This window comes from Diorhabda carinulata, chromosome X (genome assembly GCF_026250575.1).
Source record: "Diorhabda carinulata isolate Delta chromosome X, icDioCari1.1, whole genome shotgun sequence".
NCBI lineage: Eukaryota > Metazoa > Arthropoda > Insecta > Coleoptera > Chrysomelidae > Diorhabda > Diorhabda carinulata.
The window spans coordinates 6,715,111-6,739,155 of NC_079472.1; the positions used below are offsets into that span (position 1 = coordinate 6,715,111).

The window sequence follows — 24,045 nt, forward strand, 5'->3', positions numbered from 1 at the left end:
CTATACACAGGTCACTGCTTCAGGAGATAATCCGCAACACTTCTTGCAGATACTAAAGCAGATATACCTGTACTAGAGGTCAAACGACACGGCGGATGGAAATCGTCGACAGTAGCGGAAGGATACGTAGAGCTATCACTCAATGTTGCAAAACAAATATTTCAAGCTGAAGAAAATGACAATGTACAGATACCAAGTACTAGTACATTTAGAGAAGTCACAATTCAAGAAGTAGAATTAAAAAATAATTCACTAAGAAATGTTAGTACATATTGAAAATTGCTAAAATTGTACACTTTCAATTTTAATGGTACCAATAGTCTTTAAGTTTAATTATTTCTAATTACTAGTTCCTGACTTCTCAAATGTTTACCGATAACTTTAATTATTTTATTAATTCCTATTGAATTTAAATTTGTATAGTTTTGTGATAATTACACTTGAAATTGTTAGTTTTGTAACAGTATGTGATAAGTGAGTGAAATAAAAATCAATTGGATTCGTATAGGAAAAATGGTACAAACATCTATTTATAAAGATATTGTGATTTTTTTCCTATTTATTCAAACTATGTCTAGCGATGGGGTGACTTTATAGACACTATCTATCACTTAGTCAATTCATTCACACACACTTACATTAGACTATTATCTATTGACTACTTATATAATTTATAATTTATACTTAGTTTTCGCTGCTAAATAATCATATATTTATACCTCAAAGAATTTCTCGAATAATTCCAGAACATAAACAAACAGACAAATCAATGAGAAGGCCTTCCTAGAAATTGTTTCTAAAATAAAGATAAACGAATCACTCCTGTGATAAAAACGTGTTAAAAACAACCGCCTTATTCGCCAAATTTTAGATTCTTCCATCATAAGTGAAAGTAACCGGCTTCACGTTCCATGTCGTGGACGGTTTCGTAACACTATGAAATATAACCAGGAATATGAAAACTTCTCTTTTTCCAGAGTTACAATTTGTGTTGTAAAATCAACCATTTTTAGAATCTTATTATACTAGAGGTTTACGAGCGACTGCAGGGTGGAGCGGGCGCGCAACGAATGCGTCGTGAAAACGCCGCGGCTGCACCGCGAGGACGTCGCGGACGCGCGGCAAGAATGCAACATTATCTTCGAGTTTTTGTAGCGCACAATATACTCAATAATAAAATAGATTTCGAGGAGGTAACACTATTGTTATTTTTGTAACTTCGCGACGCCGGAGACGAAAACGAAAGCATCGACGAATTTGGGACCCATTATCAATTAATCGATTGGAAGAGAGCGACTACTATGTGTTTATTTGCGAACGAATAAAAAATAATCCAAAAAATTTCGTACTTACCTGCGAGATGCTGCATCTGATACAAACTGACTTAAGACATGAAGACACGCATTTAAAATTATTAATGACACCTGAAGAAAGGCTCGTAATTACTATAAAGTATGTTTTTAAAATATAATAAGTTCACAGTACAAAATGGCGTCCACGCTGTTAGTAGCAGCGATCCCGTTGCGCGTCCGCAACGAATTCGCTTCGCGTGCGCGGCGTTATCGTTGCACGCACGCTCCGCTTAAGATTTTTGAATCAACAAAATGAAGTATTACAGTAACACATAGATCGTCATGCATAAGAAAACTCGTTTAACTGAATGGGACGAGGTAGCAAATGATTCGAAGAAACAAATGCATTCATTCTTATCACAAAAAAGATATCTGCTTGGGATAAGTTTTCAGCTGAGAATAATGAAGACAAAACTCTGTCAAATATTAGAAATATGAACAAATTTTCATAGTTATGAGAAGTATGACTGAAAATCTGCGTTAATACAGATTGAAAGATTATAAAAAGAAAAAATACTATTTTTCACTTGAATGGTTTGTCTCCTAGCTTTAAATTTCTAAATAGAAAAAATCGCCGTTTCATTATAGACGTTGAAATATTTGTTGATAGATGTTTCTTGAGTTTAATTAATGTTCTGCAAAGGATTATTATGAAGGAACGAATGCCATTAGTTCTAAGCGTTCAAAACGGACGGTATCATTATTACATATAAACTTAGTTGTGTAAATATTTATAATTCAATGCTTAGGAAATTTCCTGAATCAATTCAATTATTTTTATAAAAATAATGGTGAGTACTTGTTATTGATAGTTTACTATAATAGTTTTTATATCAAAGTAATTTACTGTTTGATAATTGATAACACAATAATAAAACAACATACATTGCTGAAGGTTAACGATGTACAATTACATAAATAAACTTGTAATGTGGGATCATCAATTATTAAAGCCAAAATATCATTCCCTTTCAGGAAAAACCTGTCAGAATCAGTCCCAAATGTAGATCACCACACCACAAATAATATAGATGAAAAAATATTACTTGGACAGTCTGCAATATGTATGAAGTAGACGATCAGATAAATGATGGAAATCACAAGCTAGAACATTCAAAAAGTCATTAATATTGATAGAAATCTGAAACGAAAAAACTGGTTAACGGAACTACAAAGAATACAAAAAATATAAGAAAATAAGGGAGAAGCAAGATTATGTAAAGAAAGAGATGAAGTTTAAATAAACAAAGTATCTAGAATGAGAGTTGTACACTCGAGAGCAAAAGTCCCGTGAAACATCGAAGTAACTAACAACAAAAAACTCAGCTCATCACCACAGCTAAAAAGCACACACGAATGCGCTATAACATACTAATAACCTAGGATAAAGCTGAATATACTTAGCGCACATAGACAGACATACAGGAGAAGATAAGCAAATAGATTGAACAATAGTAATAAATAAAGCGAAGCAACTATATTCTATTTCAGAAAGTTGTATAGTAATAAATTCTGTCCAGTTGGGCTCAATTTCGGTGTCGGCCATAGGTGTAGGACTTGAAAGTATTGTTTGTAATATTAAAATTTCAGGTAATTGCGTGAGACAATTAGGAAAACTATGTTTTCTGGTCTGAAGTGTCAATATCGAAATATTGTGTAGGGATTACTTAGGTAGTAGATGATACAGTTACGTTTTGCGTTTAACAGGTACCGTTTAACCTTCTATTAGTGCCTCTGCCTAATTTCAACCCTATTTCAGATTCGGCTTTCCTTTTTACGAGAATCTTACCCATATATTGACCCCAACCCGGGAGGTACTACCTGCACTTGATAAAAAGAAAGAATTTTACAATGAAATCAATGCCAAACTATGAAAGTGGCTTAAATATTCGTTGTTTTATTTTCATTACTCTATACATTTCTGAAATAAACTATAAAAAATGACAGAATCGCTTATCTACTCCTCTCGGTTTCCATAATATGTGCAAACGAATTTAAAAATAGAATATAAAATGTTGGTACAACATGTTGGTTCTTACTCACCACAAATGATATCCAATGTGCACAAAGAAGTCAATGGGTATATATTGAACGTCTCTTGTCCTACATGCTCGTCGAGTTTTTTAATAAAAGCATCACCAACAGTTTCAAAAACGTTGACAAAATCTTCCAGAATAGAGAAATGGAAAGCTGGTGTTAACATGCGCCTTCTACTTTTCCACTTTGCACCTGAGAAATTATAAATTATGTATCGAAGAAAACTGATTTGATAATTTCAATTTGAACTGATCTTAAAAATTGTTAAAATTGCTCATTGAACAATTTACTGAATTTTATTATTGTGGCCTATCATACAAGATTATTTGCTTGAAATTCAAGTTTAAACTGTCCTCAAGGATAACCGAAACAAAGGCATTCTCTTTAGACAATTATTAATGAAGATCGGGAATTAAACAATAGAATATGGAACCTATAAGGTGAATTTTCATCTTCTTTCTTCTCAAAAATTCAAATTTATCATCTTACTTTAATAATTAAACGTCCAGAATTGGTTCGCAATTGCAAGTCGAGAGGTCGATGCTATTGCTTATCAGAGCGGTCTAATCACAACTGGAGACAACACCAACGGCTCTTTTATGTATCTTCCACTTTGAAAGATACTAGTTATGTATCTTCAACATTGGATGGAAAAACCAACATTTTCGCACATTAAACTACACTAAAAGTCAAAAGTTTTTGTCCATTCTAAAATCCATTCATTAATATTAAAATAATACACTTTAACAAATTTCTCTTCCATATTGTCAAGCGAAGGTCAAAACGATGTCTTACAATAGAAAAATAATAGTGTCCAGTATTTATTTACTTTATACGAGCTCATGTTTATGTTTTGTCGGTGAATGCGATTAAAACTTGCAAGTACCGGCTAATTAGTTTAGTATTCTTTAACTTTGAATCATTTTTTCGGTGTTTATGATGGTAGTTTAATTCCAGTTAGCCCTATGAGATGCAAGAACATGCTATATTTTATACATTTTAGACCAAGACATCTTATTGTGAAGTTCGTATACGAATTGTTGCTGAGTACCTTAATAATCAATCAAGTGATACACCGATGGAACACAATTCGTAAACTCTCAACAGCATAGACGCAAGTGTGTTGGTGTTCACGTATTCGGAACAAAATTCGATTAATTTTTGTGATACATAGATCGGAAATACTATTTCTTGTGCAATTACTCTAGGGCGCAATTGCATTATGCATGGATTATCACAAAAATACGTTTTTTTGGGAATTTGTCCTTGTTATTCATTTTCCAACGTTGAATTTGTTATTGAATAATGTACACATCAAAAGTTTTCGTCGCCTCTATAACTTGCGTGATACACAATAACTAAAATTTGTCCCACATCAAAACAATGGAGCTAAAGTCGAGCGACGGTCAAATAATTAGTTTCAGTATATTCTTCTTTTTCCTTATCCTGCGGACAAACACTATTCTCTTAGTCCCAAAAACCTCAAACTTTGAATCATCACTCCATATAACTCTCTTCCACTCTTCATGTGTATAATTTTTATGTTTTTCAACCCACTGTAATCTCTTAATTTCATTTTAACGAGGTTTCTTCACTGTAACCCTTCCAAGAAGGTCAGTTTGTCTCAATCTCCTTCTCACTATAGTGGTAATGAGTTGATCAAATATTTTTCAAGTGAACAACAAATTAATGAAACCGAGGAAAAGTTACGCAAATACTAAACTGAAAGTTCCTCATTCCACGGAATTATTTCTACGTCAATTCATTCTTTCAAACTTGCCAATCAAACACGGAATAATGAATATCTGAGACCGTTGCCCAATCATTATAAAAGCAGAACTATATTCTACTCTGTGTGAAACTGCTCTTCGTTATCAACAGTGAAATATTGGGTAGCAGAGTTCAAACGATGCTGTACGACTTGCGAAGACCAGTATCGTAGTGGTCGTCCAAATGAGGTAACGACTCCAGAATTTTGAAGAAAATCCACAAAGCGTGTTTTATAACCATGAATAAAACGTGGCATTTAACACCCGAAACAAAAAAACAATCACCACAATGGACTGAAAAGGGAAAACCGGCCCCAAAGAAGGCAAAGACCGTTCCATCTACAGGCAACGTCATAGCGTCGTGTTATAGGATGGCGTGGGATAGTTTTCGTTAACTATTTTGAAAAAGGAAAAACTATAATCGGCTTATTGAGCGAAGAATTCAAGCAAAAATGGCCGCATTTAGCTAAGAAGAGAGTGTTGTTTCATCAAGACAATGCACTAGCTCACACATCCGTTATTGAAATGGTCTAAATTAATCAATTAAAGTTTGAATTGCTACATCATGTACCCTATTTGCCAGATTTAGCCCCCTCGGATTATTTTCTGTTCCCAGAATTGGAAAAATAACTCGGTGGTTGAGGAGTTAGTCGATTCTTATTATAAAAGGGTTTCGCTGGGAAAAATGTATGAAGCTAAAAATGAGTTGAAAAATAAATATATTTTTCTCCGAAGTTTTCTGTTGTGTCAGGTACTTCTGGCACCATCCTCTTACCTACTCTAGAAATTATGTCTAAACTCTAAGTGTGTAACTAGCACTCTTCATAAGGGTCAGATATAAAGATATTCATGGAATTTTCCGGGCTTCGAAACATACTCGTATGAAATTTCATAACTATACTGCAAATAGTTTTGGCAAAATCGTAAAAAATGTGTTTATCTTGAGGTATTTTCACTTACCTCCACTAGTAAGAAGACCCGTTCCTAACCAGTTTAATAGGTTATCATAAATATAAATCTTATCCACTACTTTCGTGGAACTGAGTATGATTTCGAATAACTTTGCATCCGAGGTCACAAGCAAACAGGTTAAAGGACCGTCGAATATTAGGAATGTAGATCCATATTTATCTGTATACTTCCTAAATATATCCAAATATTCTGGAAAATAATTATTCATGAGATATGTGCACTGATATGATTGAATTTGAACAAAATTAGAACTTTTATACTTCTACATGATAAACTAAAGTTATCACAGCATATTAACGAAGAAAAACTTCAATAGTATTATATGGATCAAAATGATTAGCTGCTAACTAGAAAATTATGAAAGATTGAACTTAAAACGTGTCATCAAGAATTAGAAAGTTGAAAATAAATGAAATGATAATAGTAAATGTGTAAAAGTTTTTCACTCGGTATTTTTTACACTTTATCTCCTAGTATAAATAGAAAAAACATAAGAAAATATACAAACAAACTCAGCAGTTGTGCGATTTGTTTTATACAAAGTATCCAGACAAACCTGTCAGCAGATAAACAGTCAGTGTAAGGGAGCTCAAAATAAGATGTTTGGGAGCTCTCTGCCTCCATGCCAAGTTGATCTTCTCAAGAATTTTAGGAGCCCAAAATAGAGCCCAAAACTTCGAATCAAATTGATATCCTTAACTTAAAAATACGAAAATTGGTATACTATCTGAGACTATTAAGGGCATTGAGTAATAGTAAGGGGAATCCAAGCATTCAAGAGTGTTAATTGGCCTAGTGTGACTTAACCTTAAAATTTAAAAAGTTTTTTGTCTTTCAGTTGAATAAAATAATTTCATTTTCATACCATGCATAATTTGATCTTAAAATATCTTTTATTTCTGTAATTTATCATAAAACTTTGTCGAATAACGATAGAAATTTTATTTGAAAAGTCAACAACAACAACTGGCAATTTATTTCTTCGAGTGAGCATTTTTTGTAATAAGTGAAAAAATTTGATTAGTGGATATGTTATGGATTTTGTAGGAGAAACTGTAGAAGAAGAGTGAAAGAATATTGGAGTAGGTTTCTTAACCACGAGGTTTTTCACAGCGGTATATTTTCTAATATGGCTTCTAAAATAGGCTGGAGAAACATTGTTAATCGAGAACGTCCTGTTCAAATGAGTACGCGAGATGAGGAATTTATTTTGGATATCATTCACGATGAACTTCATATTAACTCTAGATAGAGTCGCATATCAAGATCATCTGTACATCAAACCATTAGATGTACTATCATTCATATGATGCCAAAACATTGCTAAAGCTATTACCTCAAATCTTGGTTTAACTAGTGAGTTTCTGTCGATTAATTTTACAATAAAGAAGTCTGTTTATTCTTTTACAGTTGATTCCCGAGAAAAATTGTGGAATCGTATTACAGATAAATGAGATATGAATAAAATAATATTTAACTACTGGCCAGAGCTGACCTAAATTTTGTGTCTAAGAGAACTGATGATAATGTTATTGGGTATTTGTCTAGTAAAGCTTTTGAGAACACAGATATTTGGGAATGGAGGAATCTATAAAGCAAGCATTCTAAAAATCAATCAAATCTGAAATTCGTGGTTTCCTCTAGCAGAAATGGAAAAAAAAAGAAAACTATGAATTGCCAGTAGGGAATTTCACTTATTTCGTTCCGTTATTTCGGTGTCACGATAAAGATATCTGTCGAAATATCTTGACAGTTCGAAGCCTCATCTGCTCAACTGAGTCGGTAATTCGAAATTGGTTAGTCGAAGTTGATTTTCATATCTCAATGGTCGCTGCGATTATTGTAGACATCAGAATGATAAGTAGACCTAATTTTCTGTCATCTTCTCAGTTGATATTTCTACAATGCTGAATATGTCTTATCTCGTAGTAACGTTACGGGCGGCCAAAGATCATTGCACACACAGATCCAAAGTACCTCACTTACAACTACAAGTTTGCTTTATGAACATACTACTGGGAAACATATTATCAAAACTTTCGACTACTCCGGAATTTTGTTCTGGGCACATTGGTGGATATTCTAATCTCATTCTGGCGAGTAAGACACGTCGCTGCTCTTGTTGCTTGGGTAAACCAGTTCTTGTAGGAATTTTTTACACTCTAGCACTATCCCAAGCAAACCGTTTAACCCAGTTATGGTAGCTTTGCAGAATATCTCATACATTTTTTGATACTAACTAACAAAAATACTTGCCGTACGAAGGTCTTGCAAAATCCAACATATTTCCCAAAATAGGATTAGGTTGTGGTCCAAGAAATTTTTTGAAATTCTTCTTCTTTTCTTTCACGAGTTGTTTATGCGAAACTATCAAAAATAAGAGAGCTGAAGATAACACGAGCACAATTAATAATAACAACATGATGAGGGACAACTATACAGTCTCTTTATTTGGGTTATAATGAAATGAAATTTATATTTCGTTGTATTATAAACCAGTTTTTTTATCAATAACTGAAGGCCACGTATGTTTCTAAATAATTATAATGATTGGATAATTTATCAGAAATTGTATGTTTTTCATCTTATAGCGTCACAACAGAAAAATAGTAAAGAGGTTGAAATAGTAAAGAGGAATTCTAGAAATAAAAAAATATACAAGCCCCAAGCGAAAAAAAGCAGTTAACGAGTGAAAAACTGACGCTTTATATCAAGGAAAAATAGATTGAAGATCTTTAAGCTAAAAGTATATGGAAATATCAGACTTCAACAAGTACTGTTGAAAGTTCCAATTCACTAATGAAAGTATTTTCTTATAGACAAATATGAAGCAATTAATTGAAGTTAAAAACTCTAAGGGGTAGAGTGAAATAGTCTGTCGTTGATTGGAAACATTTCTGATAAAGAAACTCCTGAATTAGGTACATAAGTAGTATCAATATTTAAGGAGTTGTTTGATTCGCAGAAGGGTGGTGTTCGGAAGTAGTGCTGGGACATGAATCATCAGTTCATGCAGACAAATTATTCCAGCGTATCGATAGGAATGGATATTCTTTGATATATTTTCATGAATATTTTATTATGAAAAACTTATTTTAATTAATTTATATAGAAATTTAGGAACTTGTAAAATCTACTAGAACTTATTCAAATGACATTCACTGATAGATGCTCCGTATTTTATTGTTACGAGACCCGTTCCTTTATACCTGCTATGCTTGTCGGACTGTGTTTAGATCAGATGAAAATTATTTCTTGAGTGTTAAACACGTTATTTCAGTTGTTTTTGCCCTCAAACGGGTTTCATAGTGAGTGATACATGCACATAAATACTTGATCAACCTACATCAACTTTTTTAAAAACTCAGGAAAAAACGATGTTGAAACAAAAATACACTCGACTGATACCAAAAAAATTTTCTATTTCTACATGTTATGACCGGAAGTGATACAGCTTCAGCATTTTTTTGGGAAAGGAAAATTGAAAGTCATGCAGATGTTTAAGAAAACACCCGATTTAAACTATTTTGTAGAAATATCCTAACAAGAAAATTGTTCTCGGAAAGTCAAACTAACAAGACAAAGTACAGCTGCGAAATTTTGTCGACATTGCCATGGGCCGTCATTCTTAAAAGCAGGGTCAATAAATGATGGAATTGATGAAGGTGTAGATGTAAATCTAGAATGATAGAGAAACTGAAGATATGAATGAATGAAAAAAAAATAATTTACCAAAGTTTATTTATCTGAATTTTACTTAAATCCAAGAGAAAATAATTTATTATTGAATAAGAAAACCTTTATGCCTACGGTGAAACCATGTAAAAAAAGTCTACCTTATAGTGAGAAAAAGAGTGCATCGTCATGATATAGTCGCTTTCTCATCGCTCTACTCCGAAAAACATTTGATTCTACTAATAAATGCAATAGACATTTTTTGTGGATAATTTTATTGGCAATGATTTTTATGATAACCGGTTTTGACCTCCGAGCAATACATCGCGAGATATTTACGTAAAACTGATTTTCGTGACCTTTTGACGTTTAACCGTAACTTTTTTAGTCGCTACGATATCGATATCGATTTTTCACATCTTCATTAAACATTGTAATGAAGGTATATAAAAAAAATCAGCTCACTAGGATTTTTTCTGCAGATAAAATCTAAAAATAACTGTACTATTACAAGTGTTTAATTTTTAATTTATAACGACTGTTTTCACATTAAAATTACGAATAATTCATGTATTTCAATAAATACTTACAAGACAAGAGCATGTACTTCTTATCATCTCGATTGGGAAGTTTTCTAAATTAAAATTGTGAGAATTGATTGGTATCGTGTGCTGAGAGTAACTAAAGATTTTAAAAAAGTAAAGTTGGATAGAGTCACTGTTTCGATTGGCTCTTTTGATATACACTCACAGTGCAAAATTTAAATGAAAATTTGTTTAGTAGATCAAACAATCAAATGTAACCTTTTGGCTTTTTTTATGGTTCATGAACATCAATTATTATTAGAAAGGTTATATCATGAATTTTTGATAAATTCTTCTATTTTATAAGCCAATACAAATGCCGACATCAATCTCCCAATATTCTGCTATTCAACCTATTTTTCAAGGTTGTTCAGTTCGTACTACGAGTAAGTAGTGTTAAACATAAATTTTCTAAGGTTAGATTTTTCAATTCAAATTTGTAATAAACTAAAACACTCAATTTTATACAAAAAACAAATACTTTTGATTGAAAAAAATAAAGGTTTTCGAAGCTGAAAATAAATGGTCAAAGGGTCATCAATAATAATTTAGATAGGATATAATACATAAAAAATTGTCTCAATATTTTACCAGAATAATGTTTATCAACGATTTAACCTCAATTATTTCAGTTTCATTATTGTCAGTGTTGGCTCGTGGTGAAAACTTTTAGATGTTTGGAGAAAATGAATGAATTTCTATAGATTGTATCGGAGAAGACTACCAGACAGTTGAGAAAAATGTTAAATTAAACAGTAACATGAAAACCTATACAGATAGTGAGTAGCCTATGAAATAATAGCATGAAAATTGACAAGAAACTGTCGCAAAGCACTCTCCTGGATTCGTGACGATATCTTGAGGGAAAGAAATAAAAAAATATTGACAAAACATTCAATTTAGAATACCCTCATACTGTTGTCACAAAACAACTATTGCGAAGGGTGTAACAGAGAAGAAGAAACGATTGAGCATCTGTTCTGCCAGTGTCTGGAAAAACGACTCTAAAATTCGATTAATTGTGCAAAATATCACAAGTAGAATTAGGAAACTGAAGAGTAACACAATGAGTTTAAGACTAATCTAGTATGAGTAACGGTTATGAGACACTAAGAACTACTTAACGTTTTTTCTTCTCTACTGTTATTGTCTTCGAAGAAAATTAGTTATAATCTTTGGAAACTTCATGAAATTTGAACAACTTTCACATTCACCAATAACTTAATCATGTGAGATTTTCCAATTTTATTCTGGAACTCGAGACATAACCTTCGCTCTCCATCTAGATATTTTTGGAAACAGAAATTAATTGGAAACAGCCAAATGAATATGGTGGATAAATCAAAAAATTATATCGATGTTCGACAAACTTTTTCGATAAATACATCACTTTTTCCATGAGTTCGGCATTGAAACGCAAAAAAATCAGCATAATATTGACCAGTTTTCGTTTTATCGTGGATTTTATTATTACGACTTAAGTTGCAGTGACGTAAAATCTAAGTTCCTCCTTACTAGAGGTAACGGCGGAATTTAGTGTAGCAACTTTTTCCAATGAATAATTTGTAACAAATTCTTAAAAATTTCTGTTGCACACAAAGGGATTCCTTTTTCTGTTTTTATCCACACACATGGTCAGCAACAGTGATGACTAATGAAAGGAAAAGAAAACAAAAATATATTTCTCAAGATCTTTTTTTTAACGACAAACGTACTCCATTCGATGGAACCAATGTTAGTTCTGGACTTAGCAATAGTGGTATATTATCTTTAGCTGGCAGCAACTCAAAGTTCCGAAGAACTTTAGAAATTGTACTCTTCAATTCCAACATTGCAAACTTCTGACCTAAACAGTAGAAAAAAGACGGTCATGAATTGATACATTTTTCAATGTATGAACGGAGCACGAAATTTATAAAACATATCTGAAAAATATTAAATAACGAAGAATAATTAAATCCTTAATTCAATCTCAATGGAAATTTCGTAGAAATTTGATCTCCTTGAAGATCAAAGAACTCAATTAATTGGAATCACTTTGATTCTGCAAATGTGAGAAAGAAGGAAACTGTCCCTCAAATTCCATAGAGCTATACTAGTTTCAAGACATGTGAATATTGTCGTCTCAATATGGCTATTAAATAACGAAGCTAGTGATATTAAACCATTTATTTCGATATAATGTATATTTATTTATCATCGTTTGCAATATACACCCCTTCTTCAAACTACATCCCTCCATCAGAAGCTTCTATTGTTCGAAACACTGCAGGAAGTCTTTTTCTGTCAACTCGTCAACTCCTTCAGCTTTTTCTTCCGAAGATTTAACAGACTTGATGTAGATTTGACATTAGGAAAGAGATGAAATTCGCACGCTACAAGATCCGGTTATTAAGGTGGATGGTCTAACACTGAGATATTTTACTTTGGGACATTGCGGTATGAGCTGGCGCATTGTCTTTTCCTTCCACAAACTCAATTCGGTAGGAACGGGAAGATAATGATATTGGTCAATAGTTTCACGTTGAGGAAGTTTGGACTCTTCCAGTGCATAGATTGGCGCTTTATTTCAGGATCATAGGTGAAAAAACAAGATTAGTTACTTTTTCTAATAAGTTTGAGTTATTTTCAATCACAATAGTGTCAATTCAAATATTTTTACAAGTTTCTTGTTGCTCAAATGTAAGGATTTTAGGCACTAGTGCTGCACACACTTTGCATGTAAGAATTTGCTGCACTATTCGATATCAATTCCCATAGATCCAGCCAACCGCACGAATACTTAGCTAACGGTAAGATCGGACAGGATTACTGACTTTTTCGATATGTTCATCCGTTTTTGACGTTGAAGGACGGTCCAAACGTCTTCTCGGCTATCTTGAAATCGCATGAACTACTCAAACACACGTCGAATTGACAAACGTACATTGACATAACTTGTTTCAATGAATTGTCAGTTATTCCAAGATTCGTGTGAAAAATAGCCCTTACTCAAACAAATGCTACGGCTAAACTGGTTTGTCTATAGACACGGTGGATACCGCATTCTAAAGAGTAGGCTTCAGGCTAAACAGCTAACAGTCGTGAACCTTTGACGCATGCGTATTTTTTCTGTAGCGGCGCTAATCTCGTTACCTAATAGCCACACCCCGTATACATAAGTTTAAAATCGGACAAAAATAAAAATAATTAAGATACATTCTACAAGGTGATGTCTAATTAATATATACTATCTAACTTACCTATGCAATTTCTGGATCCAGCACTGAATGGAATATATTTGTAAGGATTTGTACAATCATCTTTAGAAAATCGTTCGGGGATGAATTCTAGAGGATTACGAAACCATTTAGGATCTCTGTGAGTTATAAATGGAATCAATAATATTGGATATCCTCTGGGAATGATTATGTTATCTGAAACATTACCACAAGATATTGTTATTTTATATCTGTACGCAAATTTTTTGTTGTTCGTATTTCTCCGGATATTTATATTTGTAATTCTGTAATTTTGAATTTAAATGTAAAAATTATTTTGAAAGTTTCTTTTTAGTCTCGTGTGTGCGAAGTGTTTGATTGGCTACTTTTTTTCTTGAAATTTTTATTCAAAATATATAAACAGTATTTTGAGAACTCACCATATATGTGATGTGATTTGTCATATAGTTTTTATCAGCAATGATGTTCAAGAAAAGAACAGTGTGACTAAATGTTTATTCAAGTTGATAAAAACATTCTATAATTCACAGTTTGATAGTAGCGGAGCTAAAATTATTCATAAACCAGAGGGCGATCAAGTTTCTCAAATAAACATGTTTGTGAACCTTTGGAGATTCTGATTAATTGTCTCGTACTTGGTGTTACAATAAAGCCTGAGCGATAGTGTCAGACAATCTTAGGAGAGTAGTTAAAAACAAGCGCTAATAATAATTTCATTTCTATTTCACAATGTCCAACTTCACTCGACAAATTCATTGGTTACGTAGTGATTTCCATTTTTTTCTGAACACGAAGAAATGGTTAACAACAAAGCTCTTTAAGGATGAAGAGTATGTGTGACGTTAAAATCGTAGACATTCATACAGATTTTAGAAAATGATGAAATCTACACGAGAAATTAACTGAAATAAGGCTTTGGTATGGCATGAAATAAACCACAGAGATGAAAATACTGGATGAACGAAAAAGAAAGCAAAAATTCCATGAAATATATTCATTCCAATTTGTATCTCTATCCATTTCATTCCATATTCCACAGCTCGACTTCTAGGTGGATACTGCTGATGTCGACCAATCCAAAGTATGGATAACAACTTCTACTACTAGTTTTGTATCATCCTAACTACGTATGCACGTACATTATCATGTTACTAGCTTGCCCACTGATATGAACGGTGGAACCGATCCTATTTTAATATAATTGAAGCTATAGTTTTGTAAATGCGCAGGTTACTCGTTTCTTGGAAGGTCTGCTTGTTTTGTGTGACCTATTTACACGTTCATGTTTTTATGATATGTTTTTGTGAAGACAACTTCTAAGAAGACTGATAGTATATAAAACAAGTCTCTAGAAAAAGGAATATTAGTAAACAACAAGCCATGAATCATCTTAAACGCTAAATTTTAGTGAGTTTATCATGTATTTTATTTGTAAAATGTGGTTTTATTCATTTTTTTTTTATTTACGGGAGTTATTAGAAATTTGGTTTATTTTGGTGTATTCAAATATTTGTAAATATTTTGAAATAATTTCTCCAGCTAATGTCAATTATGATATAATCCGGACTATCCCGCCAACTTAAACCAATAATACCATAACTACCCATCGTAATAGTTACAAGATATTTTCTGCAATATAGCTCACCAGGACGATGAAGAAATTCAACAGGTTACAGGAAAACCGCAGAAAATCTGTACTACCGACGAGCAAGTCTCATTAGAAGAGGCTATACGTATATATTCATGCGGATTTCGAAGTAATAGGGGTCAGATTCGCATTCTTTTCAACCAAAAAAACATTTTTTTAGGTGAATCAGAACTAATCCTCTAAAATATAGTTTTAAAGGTGATAAATATAATGAATGTGTATCTCATCCTGATTTTTCGGTCTTTGATTATTTATTAGGATTCTGAAAATTATATTATAGCGAAAAACTTCATATAAACACAATGTTCATAATGTCAATACACAGTTTTAAAATATTTGGGGTTAGAATATTCTTATTTTATTTGTTTATGTGTTTGGTAGTAGACTAGGAATATCATGCTTAGTGGTATTCACAAACGAACTCCCAACTTACAAGGTCTGCTCTATTTATTCTAATTGTTTCAATTTAGTTCAACTTATCCTTTTCTGGACGTATGTCTGTTATTCGACCCAAATATCTCTTACGTGGTCAATTTTATTTTTCCCCATTTTTAATACTAGAAGCTTTTCTTCTCTCATTTCATTCAATTCGTTTTCAACCTATCAAATTTGGTTCTCTCTAACATATTCTTTAGATATTAATTTCAATGACGTTCATTTTACTGTCATATTTTCCTTCGATATTCATTTTACATTTTTAGTATTGTAGAAATAATTATCGTTATCCGTATTTTTATTTTGTGTCTCCTTCTTTTCAAATGACTTGACCACCGATGCATTCGTTGTTTGTTTATATTTTCAATTTTCTCTCCCATATTTCTTAGGTAACTGCTAATGCTGTAACTTCTTTCAATGGTTCATCTCAATTTCTGTTTAGTTTGGTTTTATTAATGTTCACCTCCATTTCAATATTCAAGAAAGTGATTTTGCTTCTTTGAAAAATTCTCGGAAGTAAGTTTAGTTTTTAAGTTGTAGTTTTTACCAGATTTCTACTGAACTTTAGGTTTATTGTTGAAAAATATCGCCGTTTCCACCATTTCCACTTTAATGAAAATTTATTATAAATTTCAATTCTCTTTTTTTATGGAAGTTCTGTTTCATCTGCCACGAAAACTCTCAAATTATACATTCACATGGACTTTGGAACTGGAAAAACATCTAAAAGGACTAACAATCTTTTACGACTATGCATTCATTATACTCTCTTGGCTGATTCTAATGGCTCCAATCAAATTGTTTCCAAAGCAGTCATGGTTTCGATTATCAATACTCAAACGTGATATTTCTAATATATTTTCATAGTTATAGCAAAAAGAATAGGAATTCTTTAATTGAAAGCAATTTTAGAAAAATAGAGTTTGTTGTTCTATAGTAAATCGTAAATCCACACTGACGTTATTCCTAAAGAAGTTTTGCCACTTACAGCAAACCAATACCTCTTTAATTAAAAAAAAAATATGCTCTTATTAATCAGTTTTCTCAAATTCATTTTCCTTACAATATAAACTTACCCCATTTAATATCTTCTGGTGCCATTCGACCAAGCAGTGGTACAGACGGATACAATCTCAACGTTTCCTTTATCACCAATTCCAAATACTTCATATTCTGAAGATGTTTCATAGTGACTTCAACATTTTTGAAATCACCAAATATCTGTCGTTGTTCTTCGAAAGCTTTTACCTAAAATATGAAGATTTTGTTTTTGTCTAATAAAATAGTTATAGAGTAAAAGTTTGTAGAAGAATTAGTTTTACATTTTACTGAAATTCTAAAGTATCGAATCACGTTGAAACGCTTGCAAAAGAAGAAGAAGGTGATTTAATTTGATCATTGTCAGTCCATATCTTCTGCGAAGTTTTACTACCACTATTTTACTATTTGCTATTACTTGTTGAGGTATTATAAATATAAAATCATTAATACAATTCGATTTTAAAATCAAATAAAATATAGAATAACTCCTACGAATTAATTTTCATTACAAAGTCGAAAATGCTTGTTTCTAAAATCGAAAATATGAAACTCTCAATTGCGATACTTTTTATATCAAAAAACTTCGCAATATTATGAAACGAACTACATATATTAAAATGCCTACCTGAGCAATGGGATTATTCGCCAAACAATACAATGCAAAGGAAATCGCAGCAGAAGTTGTGTCATGACCCTGCAATTTAAAAAAAATTCAGAAGTGTCTAAATAGTGACAAAAAAATCTAACAAATTATCGACCAATATCTTCAATAAATTTCTTTTCAGCGATATGGTTTTAGACAGGGAGTATCCTTTACTGGTTGTTTGACTACCGAAATTAGACAATAATATGGAAGCTCTAGCTGTGTTCCTAGATCTTGCCAAGGCATTTGATACTGTTAATCACCTTCAGCTACTCGTTGGAGGATATAGGAATCTTCTCAATTTAAGCAACTGGTTAGCAATAGAATATGTTGAAACGTACGAGATCCTAGCTTTCATTGAAAGTATTTAACACACCGATCATATCAATTTTGTTATCCTTTAATGGCTTAATTTGATATAGAAGTCCTGTATAAACTCCGAACAAGTATTAAATACTTACTTACCAATATTGGCTATTTCGTGACCGACTACATTTGTTTTAATTGCGCTCTGTATAATTGAAATTTTTCAGATGATTAGATCGTTGACTAAATAATTCAAGAACATTAGACTACTTTGGAACAGTTTTTGACCTCAAAAATTCTCAATTTAGGCGGATAATTAGATGGAGCCGATTTTTGCGTTTTTTTTTCGTTTACATCTATTGCAGTGGGATATTTTTTTTATCTAAGCCCGCCTCACTGATGTAATGCTGCTCTGTTTATAAAATTTATTGAACTTCCCAATAGGGGTGAGTATGTTGAGATCCTGCATCAATGAATGACAAATATAATGCTCAACCTAATTTTCACAAAAATAATACGTGCTTGTTTGTCTTTTTTTCATCATTATCTTATTTTCAAAATATATTATCCATCTTGCGGGAATGGTGATAGCTACAACGATGATAAAAAATGCGAGAAGCTCAATCAAGTCTCTCTGTGGATTGTGTAACAACCCAATACCTGAATCCATTGAATCCACGAACAATTTTCGGTATTTTTCTTAGAAATGAAAGAGCATATAGTAATTTTTTCGAGAAAACCTTATTATAAAGTATATGATTCTTTACGATATTCCGATGCTAGTATGTTCACTAGAAAATACGAGTATTAATTATTAACGCGTCTTTTTCGAAGTTACTGCAATCATTAGGTTATAACTAATCCTGTTACTAAGAATGTACAAGTCTTGTGGTGCTAATTTCCTGGAGAATCCCTTTGCAGTGCTCTTGGCCGCCCTTGAGATCTCTCTAAAATTGGAAAATATTCCCAGTATCCCTGGCTTGAAAGAAAGGCTTTTACACTAGGTCAAATCCTATGCTTATTCCCTGATCTTTCATGAGAGCTCGACAGTTGTAGATGATATGTATCGTAGTTTTCTCCTCTATTCCATATAACCTGTTAATAGGCCTTTGACTCTCGTCTATTTAGCTGCAGTATTTCCACCGCTCACTCCGTGGCGGTGTTTCTCACCTATGAAGGTTTTGTCTAGGCTAAAGCCATGGCAATTCATTTTTTTCCTTTCTAAAGCTTGAACTATTTTGTAATTCGCGAGTGAGGTATTCCCACCACTAGTTTGTGCCATGTTAGCGACTGAGTGGCTTCAAGATTACCCCCGGGTCCCTCAAGTCCGGAAATCTAGAGAAACTATACTGCCCTCCACGCTAAATACTATCCCAAATATAGTGTGATGAGAATATCCTCTATTGGAATATTTTTTATGAATCCTTTATATTGAACGGATGAATCTTCCATCTCGCGACCAGTGGTTGATTTTTTAACTATATAGTCTCGAAAGATCAGATCTACTTTTTTAGTCTTTTTGATATCATTTTGTTATTGCGTGTACGTTTGTCAGTGCGAAAGGGAACCTGATCCACATATTTAGTGAATAGTTTCCTTCCATTCCTATATACTTTATACGATAGAGCTACATCTTCTGTATATAAAAATTATAATAATATGAAAAAACTTGAAACTGTCTCTAAAAGTCCATTAAAACAGAACCTGAGCTATTGGGTTGAGAATAATACATTTATTGAGCTGAAAAAAGAAAAGGAGCTTCTATGAGAAATATAAGTAAATATTATTGGAGATGCAATAAGAAGTCTTAACAATCAATCAATCAATTGTATTTTTGTTCTTGCTTATAAAAAAAATTCTCTATGAATTCGTGAATGTGAAATTTGGGAAATTGAAACAGGCCAATGGGGAGTTATAAACAGCAAAGCTTTCCGCTGGCACGAATCAATTTTGGAAGAAAAAATCGAACTAGCTCAGGATTACTCCAAAAATTTACAAAAACGTTGAACGTGTGAGGAAACACTGTAGTTTAAGAATAAAGTGAAATCATCTACTGCGCCGGTGTATATTGTCTAAGGGAACTACTTAACATTACAGCATGAAAGCCTTGATAAATCAATTACCATCACTATTGTCATATATGAATTACATACCTCGAACATAAATGTATCAACTTCCTCTCTAATATCTTGATCACTGAGCGGTTGACCATCAATTGTACTGTTTATTAACAGATCTAAAAATGCATATTTTCTCTTCACAGCCGAATCTTCTAGTCTATTTTCAGCTTCATTCAATTGAATTCTACGGTTCTTTATCACTGCATCAGTGTGAGAATGTAATTTTTTTAAGGTAATCATTTCCTTGTAATGGGTAAGAGTAAACATTTGTAAAATTTTGGGTAAACCTGAGAAATTCTTTGCTGTAATCAACTTGCATATTTTTTTAACATTTTTGACATATTCCGAATCGCCATCCATTAGTGCGTTAACCTTAATACCCATTGTAGCCTCTGAAACATTTTTATTGATAGATATGTAGGTCACTTACAAATAAATTTACTATCAAATATTTCAATTTTTTTTCTTTCTTAGACCTTTTTATATGTTTTTTTATTCTATGTTTCTTTTGATTTAAAATAAAAACCTATTTAGTTATAGTTTGTTTATCAGTTACATCCAATTATAGTTACAACAATTTTCCTAGTTTGATTTTCAAGCAACTTTTTAATTTAAAATGGAACATAGACAAAATAGTCTCTTATAAAATTTCTATAATGAATATTTTATGCATTCTATTAGAAAAGTTAGCTCTGGAACAAAAGTGATGTCATGAATGATAGGGTGTACTGCCATCTGTGATTGACACAAAGAGCTCACACGCACATCTGCATTGTTTTGTTCGACTGATCTTAATGCTCTTATAATTTGCATGATTCTAGATTTGATTGTTCAACATTCGAAATTGATCCCTTTAGGTCTTGCTGACATTGCTGACTGTACATGTAACATAAATGAATCCATTTAAAATACTTACTTGTAAAAAACAGTGATTTAATATTGTACTCGTTTGTTTATTATTTGACTCACCTTTCACAATAATTAAACACGTATATTTATTAAGCACGTACACGTTTCTGTTTTGGATTAAAACTATTTTCAAAAAAGGTTAAGTACAATATGTACAGGTACGATAATGGCCGTTGTTAGCGGGAGACGAACGTCAGATATTGAAATTGTGAGTGTTGGTGCTACAGTAGCAAGCTGTGTTATCAGTTTATTGAGTTTCTCACAAAACATTATTCACTGAATTTTATAGAGAATTGGATATTGGATAAAGATAGAATCATAAGGAATTGAAAGTTTTTCTTCGAATCGATCAGCGTTATGCAAAAAATCTGTTGCCATCTCCTCTAGGAAATCACAAAATATAAAATAAAAATGCGAGACGTCATTTAGCTCTCCAAAAAATATTTCTGGTTCCAAAATGTTATATTTTTCCGAAGAAGTAGGAACTTCTAAACGAAACGCGAAACAACATAGCGATGTAAGGAGCTCACTCTAAATACTTGTATCACATAATTTAGGAAGACGTTATCAAGCATATCTATTGAAATAGGGGGGCTCAAAATATTATTATTGGGGTCAATTTACCAGTTAAGTTAAGTTAAGTTAAAGGGCCTCAAAAAGAACCCAAAATTTTGAAAGAAATTTATTCTTTTGTAATCCTTGAACTTAAAAATACTAAATTTGGTACACTGAATGAGACTGTTGAGGGCATTGAGTTATGGTAATTGAAAGGCATTTCAATCACACCATTTTGGAAGGTTAATTAAGGGCTAAGCTTACAATTATGAGAAAGTCTAAAGAAGTCCGTACTGATACTACGTTGATTTTCTAGTGCTTCCCTTGTTACCCCAATATTCCACGCAAGCGTCAAATCTGCACTTTTAAAACAGTTAAAACAACGCTGTGCCATTAGCTCATTAACTGTGTCTTTTCCTTCAATTTCATATATTTCCCTTGCTGCCAACTTTAAACTTTTTTCCAAAAATGTCACAACAATACACGAATTTCATATTTATTGCACTTTATACTTTTTATTTTAAAAAATTACTGAATCATCAATAAATAGAAAGATATTGATTAAAGAACGAGGAAATCGATTGTACTCTTCATAGAATTAGAGACTAGTCTTAACTAGTTATAGGATGTTCAGATTTCGACTTATGAAAATCTACATCACCTATAAAACACCCCTGTATAAAAGATTTATTGATAAAGGCTTGTTAGAAGTTGTTTCAAATTCTGCGGAAAATCATCAAGAATGAATGAGTGCTGATAGTTCTGGTTAATGTTTCAGTCAAACCATAGATCACTTACACATCAATGCAGTAAGTTTTGGGCAATGTCAAGTTCCATCCAAGTTAACCTAGCTAGAGCTCTCTACATTCTACATAAATGTGTTTGGGTTTATATTCATCAAACTTTGGAAAATTTCCTAACCTAATTCACCATTTTATTCTAAACTAATTTCATGTTTCCCTTCACTAAAGGTTACAACTATTGGTTAAATTCACGCAGTTACATTTTAGGATGCATGGTATCACATGGTATCTTATTTTGTGAAGTAGTCATATTGAAATCTAGTTCAAACTTTCACTTTTTACTGCTTAAAAAATGTATATGGACATACATATGACAACATAAAAGTTGCGCCAACATGTATTTTCAAATAAACTCAAGCTGTCAGACTTCTTATGGTGCTTCACGATTTGTTCATCGTTAGCTGACGTAAAACATAGTTTGAAATGTTTTGGTCAAAATTTACTCAACAATTTCTGTTACTTGTCATTGTCATATATATTTTTATAATGTTATCGTTCAAGTTTTAATTAAGGGTCAATTTATAAAAGCTTGTTACTTACCACAAATGATATCCAATGTGTACAAAGAAGTTAACGGGTATATATCAAATGTCTCTTCTCCTATATGCTCTTCAAGTTTTTTAATAAAATTATCACCAACAGTTTCAAAAACGTTAACGAAATCATCGAGAATAGAGAAATGGAAAGCTGGAGTTAACATACGCCTTCTGCTTCTCCACTTTGATCCTAAGTTACAAATTATATACGAAAGTAAAATTTACTTTTTTGGAATTAAATTATGAAATGAGATTGGTGTACTGTGCGGATATATGTACTCTAAAATAGGCACATACAATTTTGAGCCTAATTTCCATACTTAAAACAAAAGAATGGGTATACTATAAGATGAATTTCCAGAATTCTTCTCAAATATTCACACTTATCATCTGTTTGTAATGATAAAATGGCCAAATCATCTACCAGACTAATATTGGCATTCCTAATGTTGCGTAATTGCGAGGAGAGACGCGTAACTTATTGACAAGTTTCGATGTTATTGTATCGAATCGGAGTGGTTAAACACTCTTTCATTTTCTAATCCGAACTGAAGACAATAAGTGCCATTTCTGCTATTTATTTCGTGTGTTTACTATATTCATCCCATATTTTACTTAAAAATACATCAGTAGAGTCTGAAGAAGTGTCGCAAGCCTAACAGATTCTTGTCAAAGGCTTCAGGCCCAACTCAATTCCGATAGTTATAATCATTTTCCAAAATGAAGGAGGTCTGCTCTTAACTCTCTTTCGCCGAGCCGAAATTGTCATAAAAGATGTTACCAAGTTCTGATGTCCAAAAACCGGCAGACTCTCAAAGATATTTATAACGATCTTAACATTCCTCCCATCTGACAAAGGCAAAGTTACGGATGTCATCGATACCTCTTTTTATCTTGATATGATGAATAATTACAGTACTTAAATTGTTTCCAATGTTCCCACATATCTGGAAAAGACAGCTAAGTTTCAAATAAGAAAATCCAAAAGTCCTTTCTATATTGAAGTCAAACTCATACTTCAACAAAAATCGTCCAAAAACTCGATCTTCCACTACGTCCCATCGTTAGTGTGTTTAATTATCCCCCCAACTTTCAGACCAAACCTCTTGCTGAAACGTCTCAGCCAATTGCTGAGCAATCACAATCCTTCATTAAAAGTTATTGTCATTTCATTTTCACGCAAACTCCATAAGTTTTCATATTAATTTTTATGTTGATCATGTTTTTATACTTAAACTATGAAGTTCTTATTTTTTAAAAGTAATTTGTTCTTTACAAAACGTTATATTTATAATTTTTATTAAATTATTTGGGACAACCGGTATATAACTTCTATTTCATCATTTTACGGAATGTTTATTGGATTTATATAATGGAAATTCAATGCTACCAACACTTAAATTAAAATATCCCTATGAGACATGACATCTGAATAGAGT

At 32.3% G+C, this 24,045-nt stretch overlaps 2 protein-coding genes across 2 annotated transcripts in view; one reads left to right on the plus strand and one right to left on the minus strand.

The window, feature by feature from the left end:
- LOC130902146 (cytochrome P450 4c3-like) overlaps positions 1-24,045 on the minus strand; it is a 41,410-nt gene that overhangs the window by 10,166 nt on the left and 7,199 nt on the right. Inside the window, exons 3-11 of the mRNA XM_057814013.1 lie at positions 22,611-22,796; positions 19,837-20,195; positions 17,360-17,428; positions 16,770-16,941; positions 13,632-13,805; positions 12,078-12,235; positions 8,387-8,564; positions 6,119-6,319; positions 3,396-3,581 (exon numbers count right to left, since the gene is read on the minus strand). Of these exons, the coding sequence (XP_057669996.1) occupies positions 3,396-3,581; positions 6,119-6,319; positions 8,387-8,564; positions 12,078-12,235; positions 13,632-13,805; positions 16,770-16,941; positions 17,360-17,428; positions 19,837-20,195; positions 22,611-22,796 (1,683 nt within the window). The remainder of the gene's footprint in view (positions 1-3,395; positions 3,582-6,118; positions 6,320-8,386; positions 8,565-12,077; positions 12,236-13,631; positions 13,806-16,769; positions 16,942-17,359; positions 17,429-19,836; positions 20,196-22,610; positions 22,797-24,045) is intronic.
- The window catches only part of LOC130900753 (ly6/PLAUR domain-containing protein 6B-like), a 317,692-nt gene that overhangs the window by 9,988 nt on the left and 283,659 nt on the right, over positions 1-24,045 (plus strand). The gene's annotated exons all lie outside the window — the stretch shown is intronic.